We start from the raw sequence: 24090 nt of genomic DNA on the forward strand, positions 1-24090 counted from the left end.
TGACCCCTCATGGACCAGATTGCCAGCACCTGAGGAAGGACCAAGGGATGCCTGGGTTTTCCCAGCAGACATAGGCCAAGACTGTAAGACATGAGGGGAAAGCCTGGAGCAGGGTTATACCCTCAAAGATGTGGGCATCAGTTCCAAATGAACTCTAGGATGACCGCAAGGCCAGTGTGAGGGTGCCCAGAGCGGTAACACATGGATCACACGGACACCTCACCACCTTCTTTGAGAACTCAGGCCCACAGCAGCCTCCTCCAGGTGTCCCCCTGACCTGGCAGTGCTTACTCGAGTCCGTAACTACATTTCTGGAGCTTGGTTACTTTGCAGACTGCACTTTGTTAAATGCAGATTTTTTTTTTCTATTCTTCTGGCTGTTTTTTGCTTCATTTCCCTTCTACTTGTAATTTTCTTTCTCATTGTGGTTTCCTCATTTCTTGCTCCAGCTGCAGTATTTGTACTAATCATTATTCCTTAAAGCTCTATTTCAGACCTGATGTAATAAAGTGCTATACCTTCTCCTCTTTTTGTCCCCTAGTACATGTCTTTATTTTGCAGGTAGTGCTGGGGACATTGCTGACCAAAGGGCACACAAGTCTGGCACTAGCAGGCTGCATGGTTTGTATAAAATGCATTCTCTAATGGCTAATGCATTTGATAGGCTTTTGGATATTCCATTACCTAGAGGAGTAAAATGCCTAAATACTTTGACAACCTGGCCCTTAAACTTTATCCTTGGTATCCCTTTTTTCAAGGTGAGCTTTTCTAATTTCAGACAAGCTCCCAAAGGCAGCATTTCCTCACAGAATTCATCTAGCCCCAGCACCCAGGTGCAATAGCCCAGGTAAGCCATACCCAATGTGAGAGGGCACAGAGCTGCACCCACATCCAGACAGTGTAACCATATCCACTCTGCTTTTGCCACTCCCTGACCAAGGCTAACTTGATGGTCACAGTACACTTGGATCCAAGTAATGGTGTAAGAAAGAAAAATCAGTCTCAAAGCCTCAGTGTGGAAACAGTCAATCTGTCCTCAGTAGTCCTCATGTTCCTTGTGCCAGTTCACTGCACTGCTGTCAGGCCAGGATGCAGCACAGATAAATTAAATACTCTTGTTTTTGAGTCTGCTCGTGCCTCTTTATAAAGAAGCTGAGGGCACAAGGCTTGTTCAGCCTGAAGAAGAGACCCTGTTCAGAGCAGGAGGGTAGACTAAAGTTTCTTCCAACCTGAATTATTCAATGAACTTATTTGGTCCTTTAAGTTTGGCACAACCTTTAAACTAAAAGCACTCTCACAACCTATCCAAAAGCAGATTGATACAATTCCCTGAAAGTGTTCCCTAGGATGGTGCTTGTCTGTGGTCAAACAGCTCAGAACTGCCAAGTCCACCAGCTGTGATCTGGAGATATGGGCCTGTGAGAATTACTGTAATTCTTTATGCACAAAGAACAGGTCTCATGCATCTGGAGCAACAGCTGGCATGAAGGAAACGGTGTTCCCAGGCAGTTCTATATTATCTACAAGGCTGCCCCTCAGCCTGACAGGGAGTAAGAGCTATCTCAGCTGCCAGATGTGTGCTTCCACCATTGTGTAGATGATGACTGGTCACAGAGATTGGCTCATAGAGACTGCCTGCCACATCCAACCTGGTGCAGAGGAGATGTGGGATGTGGCTTATCAGCTAGATGAGCAAACCCCTTATTTCATCCAAATGAGGCAGTCACTAGCAAGATACCTGTACCCACAGTTATTTTGTGGGGTCCTAGCCTATGTGCGACTGCTTCAGTTGTTGGATTTGAGTCTGACCCCAAAAGCCCCTCAGAGACAGTTTGATAATGCAACAGGCAATTGCAAAAGCCTAGCAAATTAAGTCTTAGGACTAGTATCAAGGTAAGGTGAGTTGTCCATTGTATAGGCAGCTGAATGGGCTGTTCAATTCATAATATGGATTTTCTCATGTATAACTCTACATCACAAAGCAGGATGTAGGTACACACTACCATGAAAAAAAAAAACTGCAGGGTAGAGTCCCAACTCAACTCCACACCTGCCAATGTCACATGCACTTCACAGCGCAAACTGTTACATGTAATACTACTCTCTGAAAGTGAGGAAATAAACATCACTGCCTTCCACTTCCTTCCCCATTATCTCCCTCATTTTGCAGATGCTTTCACTGAGGAGTTGCTAAGGTCATTTCTGTCAGACCACAGAGTCAAACCCAGGACTCTTCTGTGGCTGGATGAAATTTCAGCTACTTTGTCTTCCTGCATCATTGAGCTACAAAGATGTACTCGGCCCTGCCATATTCCATACAATAACCCAGGCACCCTATTCCCAACATACTACTACTGCAGAGCAAGCAGTTATCTACCACCAGCAAATCCTGATTCACACAATTAAGAGCACTTCCTCCATTAGCTGAAACAGTAGGGGGTTTGTGCTCATGAATATAGCAGGAACTCAACCCAGAATGTCTTGAGCTCAGGCACAGGTTGTTATTATCTATCAATTATAGCACAACAAAACACAAGTATTCCACATGTCACTCACTTGTCTCACCTCTCAATTGCTGCTCTCATCCAGGGCCAAGCTTAACATTTGAATGAAATGTCCAGAAAAAAATTCCAGGAGGTGTGCTAGCACCTGCCATCCTGCTGTAAAGAAGCAGGCTCTCTCTCTTCTGCAGTCAAAGCTCACTTGTGGCTTGGCTGTGGGATTTACAGATCCTGGCTACCAAGTCAAAGCACCAAGTGCTGAAAGAGCCACTGGGCATTTCCAGGATTAATATGAACACCACAGGAGGTGCTGGGGTGTGTGCAGCCAGACCCTTCTTGGGAAGGGCAAGGACACAGAGCTAATGAGCCTACTGAGGTGTGGGAAGATTTTGTGTAGAGGCTTTTGTGTGCCTCAACACCACACAATCCATCTACAAGGTATGGGACGTCAGAGATCACTGAGGTGACCCTCCACTGAACAGCTCTAAGGTTGTCTCCTAACCTGCATAATCTGTCCATAGCTGTGTGATAGAAATTGAGTGCACCCCAAGATGCCCCCAGTCCATTCAAACAATTGCCACAGCAGTAGATCATGTCTCTCAGCAATGTTACAGGACTGTCAGAGTATGTCAGGATTCATCCCCATATGGGCCACCAATTGTTGGCATCGGTGCTTGGCACCAATCAACAGTGGACGGAAACTGACTGTCATTGCCAGTTTGTTATCCTACTGTAAAACCTTCATACCTTCTCTCTGTGAGTTCCCAAGGGCAGCCTCTCTCAACTCTGACTCCTTTTCTCTTTTTCTTCTGCACAGCTGGCTGACTTCTTCCTATCCCTATCACAACCACCTAATCCTTTCTGTCCCTAGGAGCACATACTAACCCTTACTGTCCCTAGCACAACTACCTGACCCTTCCTCTTCACAGCAGCACAGCCAACAAACTCCAACTCTCCCCTCAAGCAGCTAACCCACTCTTTTATAACACCCATCCTTATTGGACCATCCTTATTGGACACAGCTGTGCCCTGTTAAGGGCAGGGCTGTTCCTACTCTTTGGTAATTAGTACAGCTGCAACTCCTAAGGGGCGCGAGATTGCCTTCAGCACTATCTCTATTCTCTCACAATCCATCTTTCCACAAGAATACATCTCAAACTCAGGTCTTGTAGCTACTTTCTCCTTACCCTTACATTATACATATACAAAAACTTCATGGACTGTGCCAGTCACTTCTGTGGTCCAGAGGACAGGGTTCTCCGGTTCTTCCAGCCACTCTGAATAATTTTGCTATTCTCATCCTCTAAGGATGGGCAACCTGCTAGCATAGAACATGATCACACACACATAGCTATCTGTCCCAACCCGTGGCAGAGCCTGGGATACTTGCTAGAAGGCATTCAGGAATTTGCTGCCCAAAAGGCGTTTGAGCTATGTGAGTCGAGCCTGGGTCAGTGGGGACTGGGTGTGGAGCAGCAGTTCTGTGAGTCACCAGTGGTCTGTGAGACCTGAAGGAAAGGTCGACACAGCCTTTTAAAAGTACAGACTGCTGCGATGTTCTGTACACAGATTCAGGACGTCTGTTCCAGTGGTGTATATATGAGAAAGCTTGGGAGTTGGCCATGTAAGTTTGGACAGCTGACCTAAAACATAAACACGAGTTCAGGGACTCTTATAAAATGAGAAATTATGCTGCTAAGCAAGAAAATGGGCAATGTGTTAGTAAACATAGCTCACCCTAGAGATTAGCTCTTGTCATTGCTTAGCAATGCTATGAAATCATATATTCCCCTCCCAGCCCTGGGCTACACAGTGGAAACCGAGGGGTTTTAGTTTTCCTTCATACAGAGGAGCAATGCCTGCCTTTAACAAGTGCCATCATTCCCTAGGAGATGCTAAGCACCCTCAGCCCCTCTACAGGGGCTGGCAAGTGCAGTTGCTGAGCACCTGAAAACACGGTTGTTGCATTAGGTGGTAAGTATAGAGAAAGTGTCTGACCTTAGACATCCATATTTGAACATGTTGGCCTTTAATTGCTGCAGCCAAGCTGACCCAGTGGGTCAGGATTATGCCAAACCTTTAACGTGTAAGAAGAGGATAAATAGCTGTAAACAAAGCCAATCCAAAGGAAAAGGTCACTGCTTTCAACCTGTGTGAGAGAAAGCTTTTGAATTGGAAATGTTAGTGATAGGAGAGAAAGTGGATAAGAAGTTGTGATTACAAACTAAATGAGTTGTCCCAGGAGAATGGAAACTGGGAGAGCTGGATGGGCAAGTTCAAATGACATACTCCTCTGGGCCAGTGCAGCACTGCAGTGATCACTGAACTCTGTCAGAAAGCAAGGTGTAGGAGGTGAGAGACACCTTTCTGGCAGAACAACAAGTGGAGGAGATGAGCAAAGCAAGCCATAAGCAAAAAATAAAGGATGAAAGCACCATCAGAGGGCTTGGAAAGAGGGACAGGTTCCAGCTGAATGGCACAGATTTGGAGAGGTCTGCCTGGCTCTGAGGGAGGGGATAAATTCATGGTGGAAGTGTGACATCTTCCCAAATCCCATCTGGATATCCAACACTCAAAAGTTCATTGACTTTACAGTAGCACAATCCTACCTTCAGAAAAGAAGTGTGTTCACTGGATCTGAACTTCTGACTCTTTTAAAATGTCTATATCCATGATTTCCCACCGCAAGAAACATGGCATTGGGACCAAAATGCTGAATAAAATCTATCCACTGAACCCAGATCTCCAGTATCTTTTACAAGCTTGCCTCTATCTTCCTTTAGCGAGGTATGAGCTCATCTGCTCCAAATAAAATAACTGGCTTGGCAGTTTTGGCTCCTGTGGGTATCTATCCCAGTTTGGTAGGAGAAACTTAATGGCCAGGTGACACAGGCAGGTCTGGATGGAGCTGTGCTTTGTAACTCTGTGCCTATGCAAATCTGTGTGCAATGTACACAACATCTGTCCAGATGCTCTGGGGCAGGGTTTTTAGAGACTTTTTCCATCATCCCACTCTCCAGGAAACACAAACCTGGGAATGACATGGCTTTAAGTTAGTGTGGAGCCTGGAAATGACAAATTAACATAAACTGTGAGTTTACATACTTCTCACAGCCATTTATGGCCTTGTCTGAGCTTAAATAAAAGCCATGGTCCCTGGAAAATCTGGGCCAGTCTGTCAGTAAGGCATTCCAGAGAAAACATCACGTGAAGTGAAATAAGATCTTTGTTCTGCATGCTTTCCCTCCCCCCTTTCCCTTTTTCTGAATGAGGCAGTTTTGTCCAAGGATTACAAGTCAATGTTCCAATCCCTCACAGACGTTTTCCATTATCAGAGCTGCCTCTTGTCCTTCAAATCATTTTCCACAGGACTCCTGTAACTGGGGCTAGGAAACAAAGCCAAAAGCTCAGAAGAAAGGACCCTATTCCAGGCTGCTGACAAGACTGAAAAATGCTTTAGGGTGTTGCTGGGACCACCCAGACTGAAGCATCCTCAGCAGAGGAGCAGCTGAAAAAGATGCTAGTGGTGGGAGGAGGCTCACTGTACTGTACAGGCATTTGAACAGCTTGGTAAATTAACTCTGATGAAGTATAATCACATTGTGTGGAACTGACTGTAGAGACTGGTGGTAGACAACAGTGACTGATGATTAACTCCACAGCATACACTACAAAGGGCCTTTGTGTTGCCCCCCTGAGACTTACTCATATTTTGTGAGCTGCCTCTGTCTGGGAGTCAAATTGCCTCTGCTGTAGAAAACTACCAAACAGAGTTGGAGGAAGGGAGGGGAAACTCCAGGGTGGCATTCTGTTTGGATTCTTCTTCCCCCCACCCCTCCCAAAATATCATCCTGTGCTGGGGGTCCCACATGTATGGAGCTGGGCCACCTACTTACTGCACAGAGCCAAGCAGCTTCCTTCCTGCAAACAGAAACCAGCTACTGGAATGGCATCAGGCTCTGCTCTGCAGATTCCTTTTTCCATTGAGCTCAGCTGCAGAGGAGGTCACTAAGCTGGAAGGACCCATCTGAAGAACCTACGAAGCCCCTTTCTGCATCCTCACATAACTTTGTGCCATTCTGGCCTTTGGAGACTTCTGCTGAAATTCCTCCAACCATCATGATCTCATCTACCTTGAGAAGGAAAATCTCCAATTCCTTATTTCATGTTTGCAAGAAAGTTAAGGTGGCACTTGATGAGAACCATGAGAAATGAAATTAGGTTCCCTACATGTCCCCTTCCCTCCAACTCAGCTCTAGACAGTGAAATAAAGCTATAGCAGAGATGTCAAACAGGTACTCACAACTACAGCTTACATTGCTGCAGGAAAATTTGCCAGGACTCCTTTGTCAGCATCCTAATGTGAAAGAATTCTGCTGCTTCAAAAGCAGGGACTGCCCTAGGACAAGGGAGGTCTGAGCAGTGGTATTGTATTCCCAATGGCTATATTCTGCTTTTTATCAGGATGTTCTGGGAAGCAAAACACACTAGGCAGGCCTGGCTTCCATGATTAGAGCTCATGACCCCTACCTTCTGGAACCAGACCTCGTTTCAACTGGCTTGATGAGTTTGACTTTTTCTCACTTGCAAGCCCCAAGATTTCAACAGAAGTGTTGCATAATTCCTGGTGTCTCCCTTTTTGCCATCCTAAGCCTAGATGCATGTCTCACCAACACCATATAAGCTCAGAGCACCTGGTTAGATGGTGAAAGACGGAGAGAAACTGTTTCCTTGGCAGCTGTTTGCAGAGTTGAACTGACTATCAAAGAGAAGGGGTTATAAGCTGAGCACCTCTGCCAGGCTGGGACTATATGTGGGTTTGAGCAGTCCTGCAGAATCACAGAAATGCCAGCCTGGAGGGGATCTTGGTGGCTGTGTGGTTCAGCCTCCTACCTGAAGCAGGGCTATGGCCAACACTAATTTTGTTGGCTGCGCCTCTGACTCACCAAATCTTGAAGATCTCCGCAGATGGTGACTCCACCACCTCCCTGGGCACTTGTTACAGTGACACATCCTTGTATTGGGAACCTGTAAGTGTTTATCCTCCCTAAACTTACCCTCACCCCTTCTCATGTCCCCAGACATGGGGTTCCTCAACGTCTGTAAGGGTCTCCACATGTAGGAAATCTGTGGTCTGAAATGGAGCCGTTGACTGCTCTGAGAAATCTCCTGGACGTGGACAGATCTTGGCCATAGACTGAGTCACTCTGGCATTACACTCTACTTGACATCAGGAATTAGTCTGAATTTAGGCTATGGCTACAAATTAGGAATTATGGTAATTATATAATTTTTATTAATACAAATATTATTATGTAATAATAATAAGTATTAATACATATTAATAGTGTAAACTCACTATAAACCCAAAAATAATGCAAAATGCTGACTGAAAATACATAACTACATTAATCTTTTTCTACAAACTCTTCCAGTTGCATTTCCTTCATTCATAGTGAATAAATAGGCATTCAACTGCACACAGCCATCTTCTGCTCCTGTTTTCCTGCTCTGATCAGTCATAAGGTTGGTAAAAGGCATTTTGGTTTTTTGAGCACAGATACAGCAACAGCAGGAAAACCCAGCCAATTTAGCTGAGAATTATGGCATACTTCATCACCTAGCTGATTCTCTCTCCACTTTGGGGGTCATGCCTCGTTCATTCTTTTCTTGCATACATTATACTGCAATGGTAAGGTAAACAAAATTAAAACCAACTTGGTTACATTGCTTGGTCAGAGCAAAGATCAGACATTTCCCCCAAAGCAATGCTGACTTTTTCTTGTCTGCCAAGAAATGCTGCAGCTCCCTCAGCTGAGGCAGTACAAGGGCAGGGGGGTCACAGCTGATTTTGCTTCTGGGCAGAGACTGAGCTTCTGTAATTCTCAGAAACTCCAGACTACTTGCAGATAGCAAGACAGCAGAGGGCACACTGCAATCACTGCAGGTATAGGGGCTCAGGAGCAGCCCGTGGTTCCATCACACAGTAAACATACAGAGATGTCTCTGATGTACCTGTGCAAGGAAAAAGGACAGTGTGCCATCTGGATGAGACAGAGCCCATAAAAAGGGTAGGGAAGAGAAAGGGAAGTGGGAAGCAGTGGTGCCCCAGATGAGGTGGCAGGCACACAGGCTGGCAGAGGCTATGTGTGGAGCTACTGAAGAGCAACCAGTGTAAGGAGGTCATTAGGGTTTCACTGCAATACAAGGGACAACATGAAATAACTTTCCATGTCCTGCAGCTTCAAAGCATTTCAACTTGGCAAGACACTCATCTGTCCTATCTTCCAAAACAATAAATTTTAAAAAACCCCACAAAAATCAACAGCAACAACACCAAACTCCCATAGTGTGATATCAGATGGCTCACTGCCTAAAACAATAGTGGGGTTCAAGCCATTTCTAAGAGGGAGCCTCTGTAAATGGATCAGCTGGAGGAGAGGCTGCTGCCTGTATACAGCCAGCACATCCCACTGAGGTTCGTAGGTAGATGGGTGTCTGCTGCCCAGCCACTCCTGGTGACATTGTGACCCAGCCCTAGCTTCTCAGTCTGATTTCTTCATTCCTACCTTGTCCTGGTCCTTTCTGTACTCAGAGCTGGTTTCTCATTCCAGTCCTCTTTGCTCTCCAGTCACTGCCTCACCTTCTCATAATTGCTCTCTGCTTGCTTTCTTTACTTGCCTCACAAAGTATCTATCTGCCTTCATCTTTGAGGCTCAGCCTCCTTCTACTTCTCACCACCATTTCCCCAAACATCCATCTCCTGTTCCTAGGCTCCTTCCTCCAGCTTTTTGTCCAGTCACCCACCCTTCCCAGTCTCCGTTTTCAGGCTGTCCATAGCCCCTCCATCTCAGCTGCTTCTGGCTGTGTCTTCCCACTCTCAGTCTCATCTCCCTCTGTGCTCCAGATCCTCCAGTTCCTGTACTACATGTTCCTGGTCACTCTTCACTACTCACAATCACTGCCTTCTCCCTGCTTCAGGTCCTGGAGGCTTGTCCCAGTATAATCCATTTTCTTCCCACCTGGTCCTCCCCACTCTGCGTTGCAGGTAAATGTCTTTCCTTTCCCAAGTTGCTTGGGCAACTGGCAAAGGCATCAGAACAGCACAGAAATAATGGACTTCCTGCCTCCAATTGGGAAGCAATGGGCAAACTCGTCCATCCTGAGAACAAACTCCTGCTGCTGCCCTCACCCAAACCTAGGAAGATCAAAGCAGGTACCCACACACCCATCCAGCTTGTGGGAAGTGTGGGGGCCATGGCAGTGGCTTTCAACTGATGTGATGACAAGGAGATATGGACATCATGCCCTCTTCAGACACAGCTCCATTTTACCTCCTCATGGTTGATTATCTTTCAAACAGAAGTACTGCTCTGTAGTGGAAATGCCTCATTTTAGTGTTTGTGTGTGGAAACACACTAAAGCAAAGCCCTCGTAAGACAGCCAGATTTGTATCCTTGGGAAAAGCAATAGATGCTCTGTGGAGAAATGTACAACCTTGTGTCATTCCCTTATAGGAGATGAGAAAGACCATGAAACCTGGCAGCTGCAGTCCTGCATTCCTAATAATGGTAACCAACTTCAACTTGACCTTCCTGATGGACAGATAAGATTGCACCAAATCCTTCCATCATTTCACAGAGTGAAGAAAACACAAGATAAAGCCATTTGTTTCCCTTTCCATGCTGTTGGCATGGCTGATCTCAGTCAAATAAAGGCAGAAGGAAATAGGCTGGAGCTGGGAAGGCTGAGTACAGCAGGAGGGGAAAAAAAACTTTTGGCTAAAATATTTGGCCGAGGCTGGAACAAAGTAAAAGAAGAGAAAGAGAAGAGAGGCATTTTTAGGGGAACATACTCCATCTGAAAAAATATCTGCTATTTCTCTACCATAGCAGCCTATTGTAGCATTTTCTGCAAAAGAAAAAACATTCCAACAGGCACATTCTTTTCCTTCCTTAGAAATCTGACCACTGGTAGAGCCAACAAGACAACCTCTCTCTTACAGTGTATTACAAAACTTTGCCCTGGCTGCCAAACATTCACCGTTTATTTGAACTGAAATTTTCCATTCTTGCTTTCCATCTCAGACATGTATTTCCTTTTAAATTCTTACAGAAATAGCATCCCTGTGCTCTGAAAGGGGCTTGGGAAAAGGATAGTGCAGATTTGTTTTTTCAGCCATTCCAGAAAGGGGTAGAAATTCAAGGAGCTGAAGCAGTAACTTTAGATGAGAGAGAAGACCCAATTCCTTCTTTTTTTTTTTTTTTTTTTTTTTTTTTTTTTTTTTTTTTTTTTTTTTTTTTTTTTTTCCTTCTTTTCCACCAGCTCCTTGGCTGACCTTATCAGACCCCTCAGGAAACTGTTTGAATTTATCAGCACAAATATCAGTATTTCTGGGCTACAGCTAACTGCTTCCTGTGATCAACTGGTAGAAATAACCAGCAGACCTTCGCTAAAAACTGGATCCTGATTTCTTTGATTTTACAGAGGAGCTCACACTCCTAAAACTTGGCAGCCTGGTACATTCCTTAATATAAAAAAAAAAAAAAAAAAAAAAAAAGTAAAAAAACTCTCCTCCCACCCTTTCAGGGCTTTCCTCTTTCTTGCAATACTTGCAGTGTTGTAGCAAGACTATGAAATGTGGTAGGGTACATAAGTCAGGAAAAGGTAACTTTTTGTAATATGGTCTCATGAAAATCTGTTCAGATTTTGGGTTTAAGTACAAAATGTCACAAATTTCCATTTCCCATCTGTGACTGGCATAGCACAGCTTGTAGTTCTGGCCACTTGCCACAACTCCATGACAGTTTTATTGCCACGTGTAAGTTCTGGCCCTGTGTCCTGCCACTTTCCAAAGAACTCTGATCCAGCTGATCTATTGCCAGCTGTGAAGATGTGGCCAAATGTGATACAGGAAAACTCTTTGATTACTGATATCTAGGTGCATGCATATATATGAAATGAAGTGTTGGATTACTAGAACACTGGACCATAGCATTCTTGTAGCCAGAACAAGGTGGATTGGGTTAGATGAGGGGACGACAAAGTGAGTAAAAACACACTGGACAGGTGAACTCAAAGTGTAGAGGTCAACATTCCAAAGACTAATGGGAAAATGGGAAGACACTTAGGAGCAACATTCCTCAAGGGATTAATATAATTTAACATGCTCATCTACAAGAGAAAAAGGAGGCAGAGAACACCTTGAAGATCTCACAGATGATACAAACTTGGAATAGTGGTGGATGTTCTGGAGGGCAGCACTGCCATTCAGAAGGACCTAAATAAGCTGGAGAAAAGGGTTGGCAGACATCTCACCAAGTTCAACAGTGACAAGCACAAAGTTTTGCAGTGCTCGACCATGCAGGCTGGCTGCTGACTGCCCAGGAAACACCTCTGCAGAAAGGCTTTAGGGTCCCAAAAGACTACTGATTGAAATCAGAAGTACACTCAGCAGCTATGTAGGACAAGGGCATGCTGGACTGCAGAAACAAGAGGGCAAGTCAAAGAAAGGGATCATTTCCCTCTGTTCAACACTCATAAGGCTGCATCTGGAGCATTTTTCCTGTTATTTTCATCCCAGGATATGAATGATATTCATATACTAAGTGGGGTACACCAAGAAAATAATGAATCTGAAGCACTTAATGTGTAAGGAAAGACTGAGGAACCTGGGTTTGCTCATACTGGAGTAAAGATAATTGTTGGGGACTTATTTGCTGTCTCTGACTAACAGGAGGGTTATGGGAGTCAGACTCTTCACAAGGGTCCAAGCAGAAAGGATGAGAAGCAATGGACACAGTTGCAGCAAAGGAAATTCCACAGTTTATAATATTGAAGGCCAAGTGCATGTTCCTGGACTCATTCCTCTTGTGTGACATCCATTCTGGGATGACATCCTAGACTCTTTCATCTTGGTGACATCCACCCTGAGGACCCTCTTTTCAACCAAATCTGTCCCTTAAAACCAGTACCTGAGACATCTGAGCCATTCCAGTTAAGTAACCCCACTCTCTGGGAGCTCAGCCTGCTGATACCTTTTGGTTCAACCCACCAAAGACAGCACAGAAGGACTGAAAGCAGCACAAGTTTCAGGGAAGAATTATTTGATCTCACTGAACCGTTTACATTATTCAATGTGCTAAAATGTTAAAATTACAGACTCTTGAAAACATCTCAGATCCCATGAGATGCTGGTATTTTTGGTGAGCCTGGAACTTTTGGGTAAGCTTGGACTGACTTGTCTTCTTTTGCAAATGCATATTGGATGTGATGTTGGTTAGTTCACCTTTAGAATTAACTCTCTTTTCTCCACTCTGCATGCTCTGGTTGGAGAAGGCAATTGCACAGTCCTGCTGTCCATCTTCCTGCCACTGTAGCATTTTTGTTCTGATGGGCCAAAAATTAGGTGAAAGCTGGGACCAATGCAAAATATGGTGTGGGGTTCAAAGGGAAGATAAAAACATTACCTCTTCTGCTGTAAATGATGAGCTATTCCTGCTTCAGTGCTTGTGTGTCCCTTCATAGAAGTATGGGAAATTCAGGGGCTTCATGCTGGGCTTTCAGAGAAACGGGAGTTGGCCAAGTTTTTCTTTTGTCTGTTAGTCTTTGGTTCTAGCTGGGTCACATTTTCCATTATTTCATCTGAAACTGCAAGTTTCTTCTTTAAATTAATGAATGTTAAAATTTATAGAATCATTCAGGTTGGAAAAGATGTTTAAGATCATGGAGTCCTGCTGTAAACCTCCCACTGCTAAGTTCGACTAACCCATGCCCCTAAACTGCAGTAGTTACTAGTCTGTCTCTGACACTTAATACCATATCAAATGCCCAAAGTCTTACACACATCTGCACCAAAACAAGAGGAAATGGAATCCCAGAATCTCTTGCCGAATGTCTCTTAAAACTCACCTCCCCATTTTACATCCCATCTACAAAGTGGAGAAGCTCAGAGCATGACATATGTTGTTGCCATTTGATTCAAATAAGGGGCAGCTGGAGGAGGCAGTGGACAGAAGAGGAAGAGCTTGGCACTGCATTTGAATTCTATTGTGTCTTTCAGTGAGCACAGCCCTTGTGGTGTGGATGGACTCCCTGCTGGTGAAAATGTTTCTAAGGCCAGAAACTGTAGATGATAACAATTAATGGTACAAGTTAATGGTACAAATCTGTCTGTCTCCAACAATAGCTGGCTCCCAGCTCCTCAGAGTGTGCCCCTACCCTCCCAAAACAGTAATCACACAGACAGCACTCGACATCCCAAGGACTTCTGGACTCTCTTACCCAGCTGTCTTTACTTGATGAACTGCAGGCATCATTGTATGCTGAGTGAATGCTGCTTTTGTGGGATTCAGCACACTGCCATAGAATTTGTTAGGTAATGGTGTAGCTACACAATACCTACCTTTTGACAATAATTCACAATGAGTGTGGTATCTCTTCTAGAGAATACATCATTGTCAGTTTCTGCCAATAACACAAACTCTGATTCATTTCTTGCAGTAGTCTTTCTGGTTTGAGCACCAATGTCCATATTTCCTTCTACCTGTGGTTTCACACCATGTCAAAAACTTATGCTTCCTTTTCTTTTTTTTTTTTTTTTTTTTTTTTTTTTGTAAAGCATTATAGCAATTACCCATTACCTATTCTTTTTTTCAGATCCATTTCTTTAGGAATCACTGTTTCTCCTTGTGTTTCATCCTTAATCTTTTCTCTGCAGACAATGTTTTGCTCATCCCAAAAGTCTGCAATAGCCAAGGGAGCTTGTTATTCTTGTGCAGGTCACTCTGCTCTCTTTGCTTCCTTTTAAAACACAGCACATCCCAACTCTGCTTTTCTTGCTATTTCTGATAATTTAAATGTAGGCACTGTTAAGTGCTGGACTATCACTATGGATTCCTTCCTCAAACTCTTATTTTTTTCTTTTCTGTATGAAATTTCAAGGAGGATATATCAGAAGAACTTGTCTTTCCCTGTTTATATTTTCCCTTTCAATTTGAATCTTTCTAGTTTTAGAGTTACATGTTAATTACTTGGTTGTACAGGAGTATGAGGCTTGTGAAGAACATCTCCTAAGAGACTGCAAATTTCTTGCAATGCTAGCCTGTGGTCCAGCATTGTGCCAGAGAAAACTCTGACATCCAGACAATAGCAAACAAGGACTTTTCCAGGAATCTCATTTTGCAGCATTAGCACCAGTTCATCCATAAACTACCAGAGGTACTTCCTACTACTTTAACTGTCTGATGTGGTATTTTTCTTGCTTTTGCTGATTTAGCCTGATTTCAAAGCAACTGCTTTGGAGGTCTTGTTCAAGGTTTCCTTGCCACTATCCCTTCTTAGTTCTCCTCATTTATATCTTTCCCCAGTTCATGAGCCATGCATTTATGCTGCTCATGGTATAAATCTTGATAGGTATGTCAATATTCCTTGCAGTTGCTGACTTTGAGAGGGAAATTGCTGTTCATTAGCTGTTTTCTTTACTTTGAATCAAATCTGATGTCTCCTCTTTCTGCAGCATGGACAAAATAATTCAGTTCCTTTGCATGGATTTGCATCTTGCTGTGATTCAATTTCAGGCTGCAGTCTCTGCTTCTTGTAGGTAATTCTGTTAGTTTTGGAGGTTTTGTCATGTTTTCTCTGGGTCTGTCATTCATAAGAATGTCATCCAAAGTGACTCCTGCCCTTCATCAGCTTAATTTTAGAAATATTTTGGGAAATATTTTCAGCATAGGCAGCATTTTAAGAGGCTTAAAATTGAAATGCTGTCTTGAAGCCATTAACATTCTGCTGTCTTTGTTCAGCCTGAACTGCCTGTGCCTAGATGGAACACTTGGTACATGTAGTATATTTTGTGTAGAAAGCAGATAGGTGATCTCATCTTGGGTGTGTAAAGTGCATTTTTTTACTGCTTTCTTTCTGTCTAAATAGCCTCCGCAGCTACAGATTATAATGATATTTCTCTCTTTCCCTGTAATAATTGTGAAATATCATTCCAGTGCTTTCTTTCTCCATTGGATCAATTGTCTTTAGCTGCAGCACAGGCTCTGCTCCCCAGCCCTTTCTGAGTCTTGCTGCTGGTGGATGCCATGGTGTGTGTTCATCATTTTAGGCAGTAGGTACTCTCTTGCAGGGAGGGGTTGTGTTTGAATCCCAAGGGAGCCTGGGATGTCATCCTCAATGATTCCTGCCGATTCAATTCCCCTGCAGCAGAGGAGAAATCATCCATCATTCTCTGCTGCAGCACAGCTCCACTGCTGGACAAGTGCCCCATTCCAGCCTGGCAGGCACAATGAAACCACATCTGGGAGCAGCAACGCCCAAGAGAAGAGGCAAGCCTGAGGTTCAGATGGGAAATTGAGAGCCCGTGGCAGGGTCAGGGCTCCCATCAGCAGGGTACCAGCCAGGCAGGAACACAGCCATAGTGCAACTTAGGCAGCAGCCAAGCATGAGAGAGCTGTGCCTTCAAGCAGTTCCCAGGATAAGGAAGGGAGGGTGTCCCATGAAAATATCTTAGTAGAGCTTCATAGGGAATCCTCCACAAAAGCTTCTCCCAGCTCTTCTTTTCTTACCAGCTCTGACCAGCCAGCTGGTCTGAAGCTGCCAACCAAAATTCTAGGAGAGGGACAGTGCCCTCAGGGCCTTGACAAACTCTCCATCCCATGTCTTCAAATTCCAGGAGAGCATTTGGTTTTCTCTTCTGTTAGGCAGACTTTAAATTTTTTTATCAAATTTCAGGGACTTAAGGTTTTTTGTCCCATGACCAGTTTTCCTGGCATCTTTATATCACAGCACTGGAGATACTTGACACCTTGATGTATGTGTGTCTGCAACACTGCATTTCCCTGCTGTGCCAGATGCAGGTCTCTGCATCCTATCAGCCTCACAACGGTGTTCATGGGACAGCTCAGGCTGTGCTTCTCCTTTACTCTGTCCTAGGGTGGTAAGTAGCCTGTAGAGCCATGAGAAGATCCAGTGTCACCAGTGTGTCTCCTAGGTCCTACATATCATGGAATTTCATACAGTCATGGAATATGCTAAGTTGGAAGGGACCCATCAGGATCATCAAGTCCAACTCCTGGCCCTACAGGAAGAGTGCAATGTCACTGCTGCTAAATTGCTGTCCTTGGAGGTGCTCTGCAGTCACACCTGTGGGTGTGGCCAGGTACCTTTCCATCTGCTCAAATGACAAGCTCTCACCTGGACTGTGGAGAGCCAGGTGTGCTTGTTGCTTCATCACAATGAATCACATCACATCACACCAATGTCCTGCTGATGTGCCTCTGCTGCAGGCTCCACTTTAACTGCTGGGTGTGGCTCAGGCCCTCTGCTACCTCCCTTCCCTCTCAGCACTGCCTGTGGCCTGTGTTGTCCTTGTCTCTTCATCTAATGAGGTAATACCACCCCAACTTCTCGATGATGCCTGTGCTCTCTGAGCTCCCTCTGTTCAGTTGCTAAATGGGTCTTCATTGCTTATTTTCCTTGTGCCCCTTTCTGGTTTGACCCTGTTAAAACCTTCTCCTTCAATACACCATTCCTCTCTGTCAAAGCAGAACTTTCCTTAAAGCCTCAATTCTCCACCCACTACTGGGCTCTTCCTGCCTAGGTTTGGATATTTTCCTTGATAATTAGTGTTGTGCAGATTTTTTTTTTTGTTGTTTGCTGAGCTTTGTCTCTTTGTTAATTTCCCCCGAGTTTCTCACCAGTCACCACAAAGCATCCAGCTCCAGCCCACCTCCTTTGCTGTGTTTCCAGAAGCCCCCCATGCCCCTACTCTGCTCCCATCTGCTCCTTCCCTCATGTTCTGCTCTCCTCTTATGCAATGCTTGCATTTCTGCTCACATCAAGGAGAGGACTAACATCTTACCAGCTACTGATCAGAGGACATTAAAGTGTGGGTTGCCAGCAACTGAAACCATCCTGCTCCTGCACCTCCCCATCAATGGGCAGTCACTCAGATCAGCACACTCATCCAACAGACATTTTACTGGAGTAATTTCCAGCCAAATAACTCAGCTCATCTGATTCAGATCACAGAATCTTATGCCAGGTCCAAGCTGATAAGAGGTAACCAGAAGCCCCCAGGGGAGCAGAAAAAACAACGTGGGACAGCCCCTCTTGTCACTACTGCAGCATCAGGGTAGCTAAACAGGACCATGAATCATGCCCTGGGACAAAACAGTGACAAGGAGATGCTATTTAGCTTTTTTGAGCAGCCTGATGATTCTCACAGGTCTTTTGCCATGCAGGAAGAGGTTTAGACTTTTTTCTTTCTAAGTAACACTATCAGGGGACCAGAAAAAGCCATATAGAGGTAATTATGCTCAAAAGCACAACCAGAAGAAAAAATGTGCCCGCTGGCTCTGCAGGCATGAAGTCCAGCGTCAGCAACAGTAACACAGACCTGGAGTCACAATAAGAGTAATAAATAACAGCAGCAATGAGGATTGCTTTTCTTTTGTTAATCTGAGGGAACTTTGATGGGACACTGCATGGGTGGGGATATAAAATGGGTGTAAAGTCAGAGCAAAATGAAGAATATGGCTCTTAGTCCATGCAGGACAGGCTGTTCAAGAATTCCCTAAAATCAGAGGAAAGTCACTGTATTGCTTGGCACCCGCCCAAAGTGATTTCATTTTCTGTTCAGGATTAAAATGCATTAATAGCCTGAGGGCAGCAGTTTCCTTGCCAAAAAATTGCCTTTCCTCTCCCCCTCCTCCCATTTTGTTTTAAATATGAAGGCTTGCAGGTCAGCACTGAACACTCAGCGAGTATTACTTGAATTATCAAATGAAAGTGCAGCAATATCATTTTCTTTCAAGCAAACACTGACTTAATTAAAATGTGCACTCTGAACTTGGAAAGTTTCACATTATTAATGAGAAAGGTATGGGTTTGTCTATTGCAAAGGCAAGCTAAAAATAATCAGAGATACAGAACCAGAAGGGTAGCTGTTAAGAGTAAGGCACTAGAACTTTTTCTGACAAAACTCTATCTCCAAGAGTGTCATTTACCCTCAGACCATTCTCTAGTCCCAAACAACATAGCAAAGCTGGAAAAAGTCTTCATGTAAATGTGATTATGCTGGCCACAAAATCCTTTTGGCCAGAAAGCTGCGCTCTCTTTGGGGAAACAACATAATCTCTATGGGCCAAAGCACTTCTGCTGACCAAATTGTGCCCTAAGAGGGAGTAAGGCTGGAAAGCTAGGTGAAGGCAGCATTCAAAGGCTGCAGTGAGAAAAGTTTCCAACTCTCAGAGGCCCAGTCCAGCAAATGAGGGCTACTATGCTTTTGCCACAACCTTGTAGACTTGTATTCTTCCACAGAGTGACTTTTTCCATAGCAGGGCTAGGATAGCAGGAAGCACATCTGCCATTGCCTACAGCTCTGTAGCACTGTGGGCATCTGTGCAGGTCTCCCTTTGGGTTTCAACAGGGAGCCAAGGACCTAGACAGCCAGAATGTTTAGTGGGACTGGACAGATGTGAGGCCAAAAAAACCTGGAGTGCTTAGCACCACCATTGCTGAGGCAGAGGAAAAGTGGCAGCAATTTTCACGTTAACAGAACCAAAGTGTTTTCACCTTAAGGTTTTGTTCAAAGGACACTGAAAAGGGAGGAGGAGAATTAGAGCTTATCTTGCATATCACATTAATAAAAGTCTGTACACAGACCAAAGATATGACTTACCCTTTTTCCTCCTTCCAAACTCCTTTCTATTGCTTTGCTCTTAGACGGGAGATCAATTGATGGGTGAAGTGACATCCCAATATAAAATTTGCCTTCTCTCCACTGCACCTGTCATTCTCTGGCAGGTTGATCTGAAACCACAAAGTCATGTTAGTCATCTGAAAATCCTAAGCAAGATGTTTCCTGTCTTACCTGTGTAAATTTGGGTCAATCTCATCTGCTTCAACACACCCAGTTGATAGCTGATGGAAGCCAAATATCTGAAAAGTATGTGGGCAGTGAAGGTCAGCCCGTTTGCCAGTTCAAGAGCAAAGGCTTTCTTCTGAGATGAAATGATCTGCAATCCTCCATGCAGGTAAAGCCGGATAGAAATCTCCTGACAGTAGATGAAAACTGGTCTGCTTGCTTAAATTATGCCCTTATCCCTAGTTTGGAAGAACTGGACGAATTCTTATAAAAGATGCTTAGAGAATCTGGTAGGTGGGGGCAGGATGACCAAAAGCACACTGCATCCATCCCAGAAGCTCTGCCAAAAGACACTGGAGCTGTAGCAGTCCTGGGGGGACAGGGGAACTATTGCTGCACAAATACTGCACTGCAGAGGCTGGCTGGGACAGCAGAAAATATCTCTGATCTAGGGTTGAGTATAAGAGTGTGGCCAGTGATTGACATCAGTCTATACCAGGAGACACGCAGGGATCCTTTCCTCATCTTTCAGAACAGGAGCTCCAGGAATAGCTTCTGCAGTATGGGCTGGTACCACATAGGCACTGTGCAGCCTTGCTACACCATCCTGGTCTGCTGGGAAGCATCCATTCATCCCCAGGGAGATGTTCTCTTTCATCAGCCCACCCCTCCATAATAGAAGTGGGAGTGTGTGAAGAATTTGGTACATCTATTCTGTGTTGAGTTGAATAAAGAGGAGCATTTGTCTCTCCTCTGAAAGTACCATCTGCAACAGATGCCACCCTTGAAGATACTGTGAGACTTTAGGAGGTGTTTTGGAAGAAGCATGGCCATTAAGCAGAATAAAGTATTTTCATTGTAAGGAAGATTTCAACAAACAGGAAGGTAACAAACCCCCAACTACAAAATAAAAACAAGGTAAAACATGACTAAGAAAAGAGACAAATTTTATTTCTAAATGTATTCAGAAGGAGAGAAATTCAGATTGTGCATTGAAATCCCTGCAGTCTCATCCCAGGAGCAGATTAGTATAGGTACCCTTGTAGAATGAATACAGAATAGCTTTTCAAGTGCTAGCTGAAATAACATCCAGATAATAGCTCTCTTGGGGCATCCAGGTTTCAGCATAATGCTTATCTTGATTGAGGAGGAATCTGAAGGTATGAATGGGCAGAGTGCCATGCCTCTATGGGGGACTCCACATCTGATCCTGACAGCCTGGAACAGCTGGAGGCTAGGGAGATGACATTGTGGTTGTAGCTACAACCTTGAAACTCAAAAAACTGAGTGGCACAGGTGAAGATCAGACCAGTGGGCCACACCATGGGCAGGATGTGAGAGAAGAAGATTGTAAGAAACCAACTCTGAGTCTTTCAAACATCTCATTTCATAGAAGACAGATAAAGAAAGCTCTGGTTATGTGTCACCAGTATCTCAGAAATGCAATTGAGAACCGGGATCCTGTTGGGCTGGATGCTGCTCAAAGAACAGAACCCCTGCTATGAGTTTCTGCTGAGAGCTGAGAGAATCCACTCTGTGTTAAGGAAACCTATGGCAAATGTGTCCCTATGTTGTGGATGGGTAGCAATTCCACCTCATTTATTGGAAGCTTTGTACCATTTTTGAGGTGTGACTCTCCCTTCAGCAGCTATCCCAGGGACTTTTGAGGGCTAATTTTGTGAAGCAATATCAGGCTGCCATAGCTGGATTCACTACTGAAAGCTCTGTGAAGAGCAGATGGGGCCAGAGCAAACATTAACTCTGTTCAAACAACAGTGAGTCCAAAAAGACAGGGGCAGGAGAAAGAGAGAGCCTTCTCACAGCAGCAGTCCACCCCCAGCTCTCCTCCTGACTGCCTTCCTACCACAGTCAGAGATATCCAGCTTTGACTCTAGGGCTGGCAGGCCACTAACTATGGCACTTGACTGCTCCTTGCCACCAGCCTCTTCTCCAGGCCGTGCTACTTGTCAAGGTTGTAAGACAGCTGGGATCTTGCAGGTTTTCCTGGCTTGATTTTTCTAGTTGGGTGAAGCAGAGATGGTTTACATAATCTGATCTCCATTTTCCCATTTTTCCCATTTTTCTCATTGAAAAGCTCATCGTGCCCTCAGGGTGAATGCTAACCCTATATTCTGCTGCAGATTCTGTTTGTGTTGAAATGTCACCTGTGTAAACTTACTTTGCTCAGACCACCACACAGAGTTTGGTTCAAGGAGACTTGCATCTCTACTGCGGAGGCCAAAGGGTTATCAAAATAGAAGTATCTTCCAAAAAATACCACAAAAGATGCCAGCCCGTGGCACTACAGAATGAAAGGAGACTTGCTGGAAACTGCTGCATGGCAAGCAGATGAGTCTCCTGCCCTGACCCCAGCATTGCTTCTGTGATGGTGAACAAAGGCCACCACAGTCCCTTTGTGCATGGGAGGGCTGTGTCTCTCTCAACAGCAGAACTGCCTGTTGTCCTCACCAATGCTTTAGCCAGGTGATGGCTCCCTCCAGGTCAGGTTGCATCTCTGTTATTAAACAAAACAGAATGAAAGATTCAAGGGCAGTGGGACATGGGCATCAGTCATGTCGAGCTACCTAAATTCTCCACCAGCACAGGGTGGCTGTGTTCAAACCCCTCTTGCCTGTTTGTACATCTGTAGACCTAGAGATGCTGCCAAACACCAGGAAAGGTGCTACCTATATCCATGCAGTAAGTTTTTCAGAGCCTTAAAAGTGCATTCTGGGCTTGATCCCAGACCTCTCCAGGGGGCTTTGAGGTGAACAGAAACTGACACCAGACTCAGGGTTAATCAGTTCATAAGAAAATAATTGGGAACTGCTCTTCCCCAAATTCTCATTTAAATGGTATCCAGTCATTTTCCAGGCCAGAGCTGACTGGCACAAAAAAGGTGGCCAGGGAACATAACCATTAAGTCATACAGAAGTTGAGTTTTGCCAGTATAGACAAAGCCTCTGCTAACACAGCTGGCCAAACCTGGTGCACTTCTGCAGGGGCTCTGACTGACTGGTAGCCCAGTTCAATCAGCCAAGGGCAAATCATGCCCCTGGAAACAAGCCATAACAATGAAGAGAAAACATGTTTAAAAGAAAACTAACTCAGTTTAAAACTTCTAATTTAGGGCTGTGTGTGTGTCAACCAGGATCACTCAACATAGGGAAGGCATAACAAATACCCTGGCTGAGGTGACATGAGATGTCCTGGAAGCCCGAAGCTCATTTCATTCATGCTTCTGTAAGCAACAGCAAAACCATATACCAAGCACTGTCTGCAAATTGAAGTGTCTAAGCTCCCTCCTGGGCAAGGGAAATGTCCTAACTTTGTGAACAAAGGCATTGTTTAAGACTGGAAGCGGAATTGAACATTTGAAATAAGGAACAACTCAAAAAATATGTCTTTTTCCTTCAAATTTTATCTTTTGCCTCACAGTCAGTGCCGGCTTGGGAAACAAAAGAAGTGCTTCTGCCATACTCAGGCAGTACTCATACTTCTCCTCTGAGGGATGTGAAGGGTTGCTCATGCAGAGGCACAGGAGAGATGGACCTTTAGCAGACTCCTTCACCAACCTCTGCTGATGCATTTCATCCCTTAGCTCTGCTGAGCCCACTCCTCCAGTACAGAGGCAGATGAAAAGTGGGAGCACACTGGTACTGCTGTGACTCACACCAGTGCAGCAGTCACAACTTTTATCTTTCCTCCAGCCAAGCAGTCTGGGAGATGGAGGCACTTGCAGGTGGGACTCTCAAGGCACTGCACACCTCTCCTCACCATCCTGTTACACTGCAGAAGACAGTCCTTGAAGAAGAACTACTTCATCCTTAGAATCACAGCAACATAGAATGGTTCAGGTTGCAAGGGACCTTAAAGACCATCCAGCTCCAATTCCTCTGCTATGGGAGGGGCACTTTCCACTAGACAAGGATTTCTAAAGGACCATGAAGGGAATTTACACAGGGAAAAGGACTGAGGCTGATGTTTCCAGTGCAATATTTGCCTTTTCACAGCTAAAGCATGTGAAAACAGCTAGACTGTTGTGTGAAGTTTCTTTTAAAAGTTGAGGGTGTTTTTTGAGAATGAGAACATGACATGACATTGCAACATCTGGTAAATAACAAGGATTTAAAGCTACCTGAGATGAGCACTTCTGCATTTTGTTCTCCTCTAATGAGGACATAATAAAATATAGGAGTTTATAGGAGCCTATAGTCTATCAGACACTATAGGAAATACAGGAATCTTTTCTGAAGGGTGGATATTGTTTACTAAGTCACCTTCTGATATACAATAGACTTCCCATGAGTGACTAGTCTGGCACCAAAATGAGTGTTTTAGTGTGGTGGAAGTGGGAGCTACAAGTAAATGAATTCTAAAATATTAAAACAGTCAGCCATGTCACTTCTCAGACAGAAAAGCCTCCCAGCATCAGGCTGCTGTCTGTGGTCCTCCACTGCATAGAAAATAAGCCCCTTCTACAAAATCATGTTTCCCCATCAGCTGCAGGGAAACAGACTTTCCATGTCTTTTGCTGCTGCATTGTTGCTATGATCATACAGGGTCCAATGAACTGAGACAGTATTTTAATATGTGGTTATAAAAAATGCCTTTGCAAGTTGAATCTATGTAGGCCAGATGTCTATTTGGGTAGAAAAGGCTGATTTTAAATACGTCATGAAATAAATAAATAAATTAAGGGATTAACATACTGAG

At 44.4% G+C, this 24090-nt stretch overlaps 1 protein-coding gene across 2 annotated transcripts in view; it reads right to left on the reverse strand.

Annotated features, from left to right (window-relative positions):
• FSTL1 (follistatin like 1) overlaps positions 1-24090 on the reverse strand; it is a 98637-nt gene that overhangs the window by 55374 nt on the left and 19173 nt on the right. For both annotated transcript variants that reach the window (XM_053934427.1, XM_053934426.1), the window contains exon 3: positions 19189-19319. In XM_053934427.1, the coding sequence (XP_053790402.1) occupies positions 19189-19263 (75 nt within the window). In that variant the 5' untranslated portion in view covers positions 19264-19319. The remainder of the gene's footprint in view (positions 1-19188; positions 19320-24090) is intronic.

Source organism: Vidua chalybeata, chromosome 2 (assembly GCF_026979565.1).
Source record: "Vidua chalybeata isolate OUT-0048 chromosome 2, bVidCha1 merged haplotype, whole genome shotgun sequence".
NCBI lineage: Eukaryota > Metazoa > Chordata > Aves > Passeriformes > Viduidae > Vidua > Vidua chalybeata.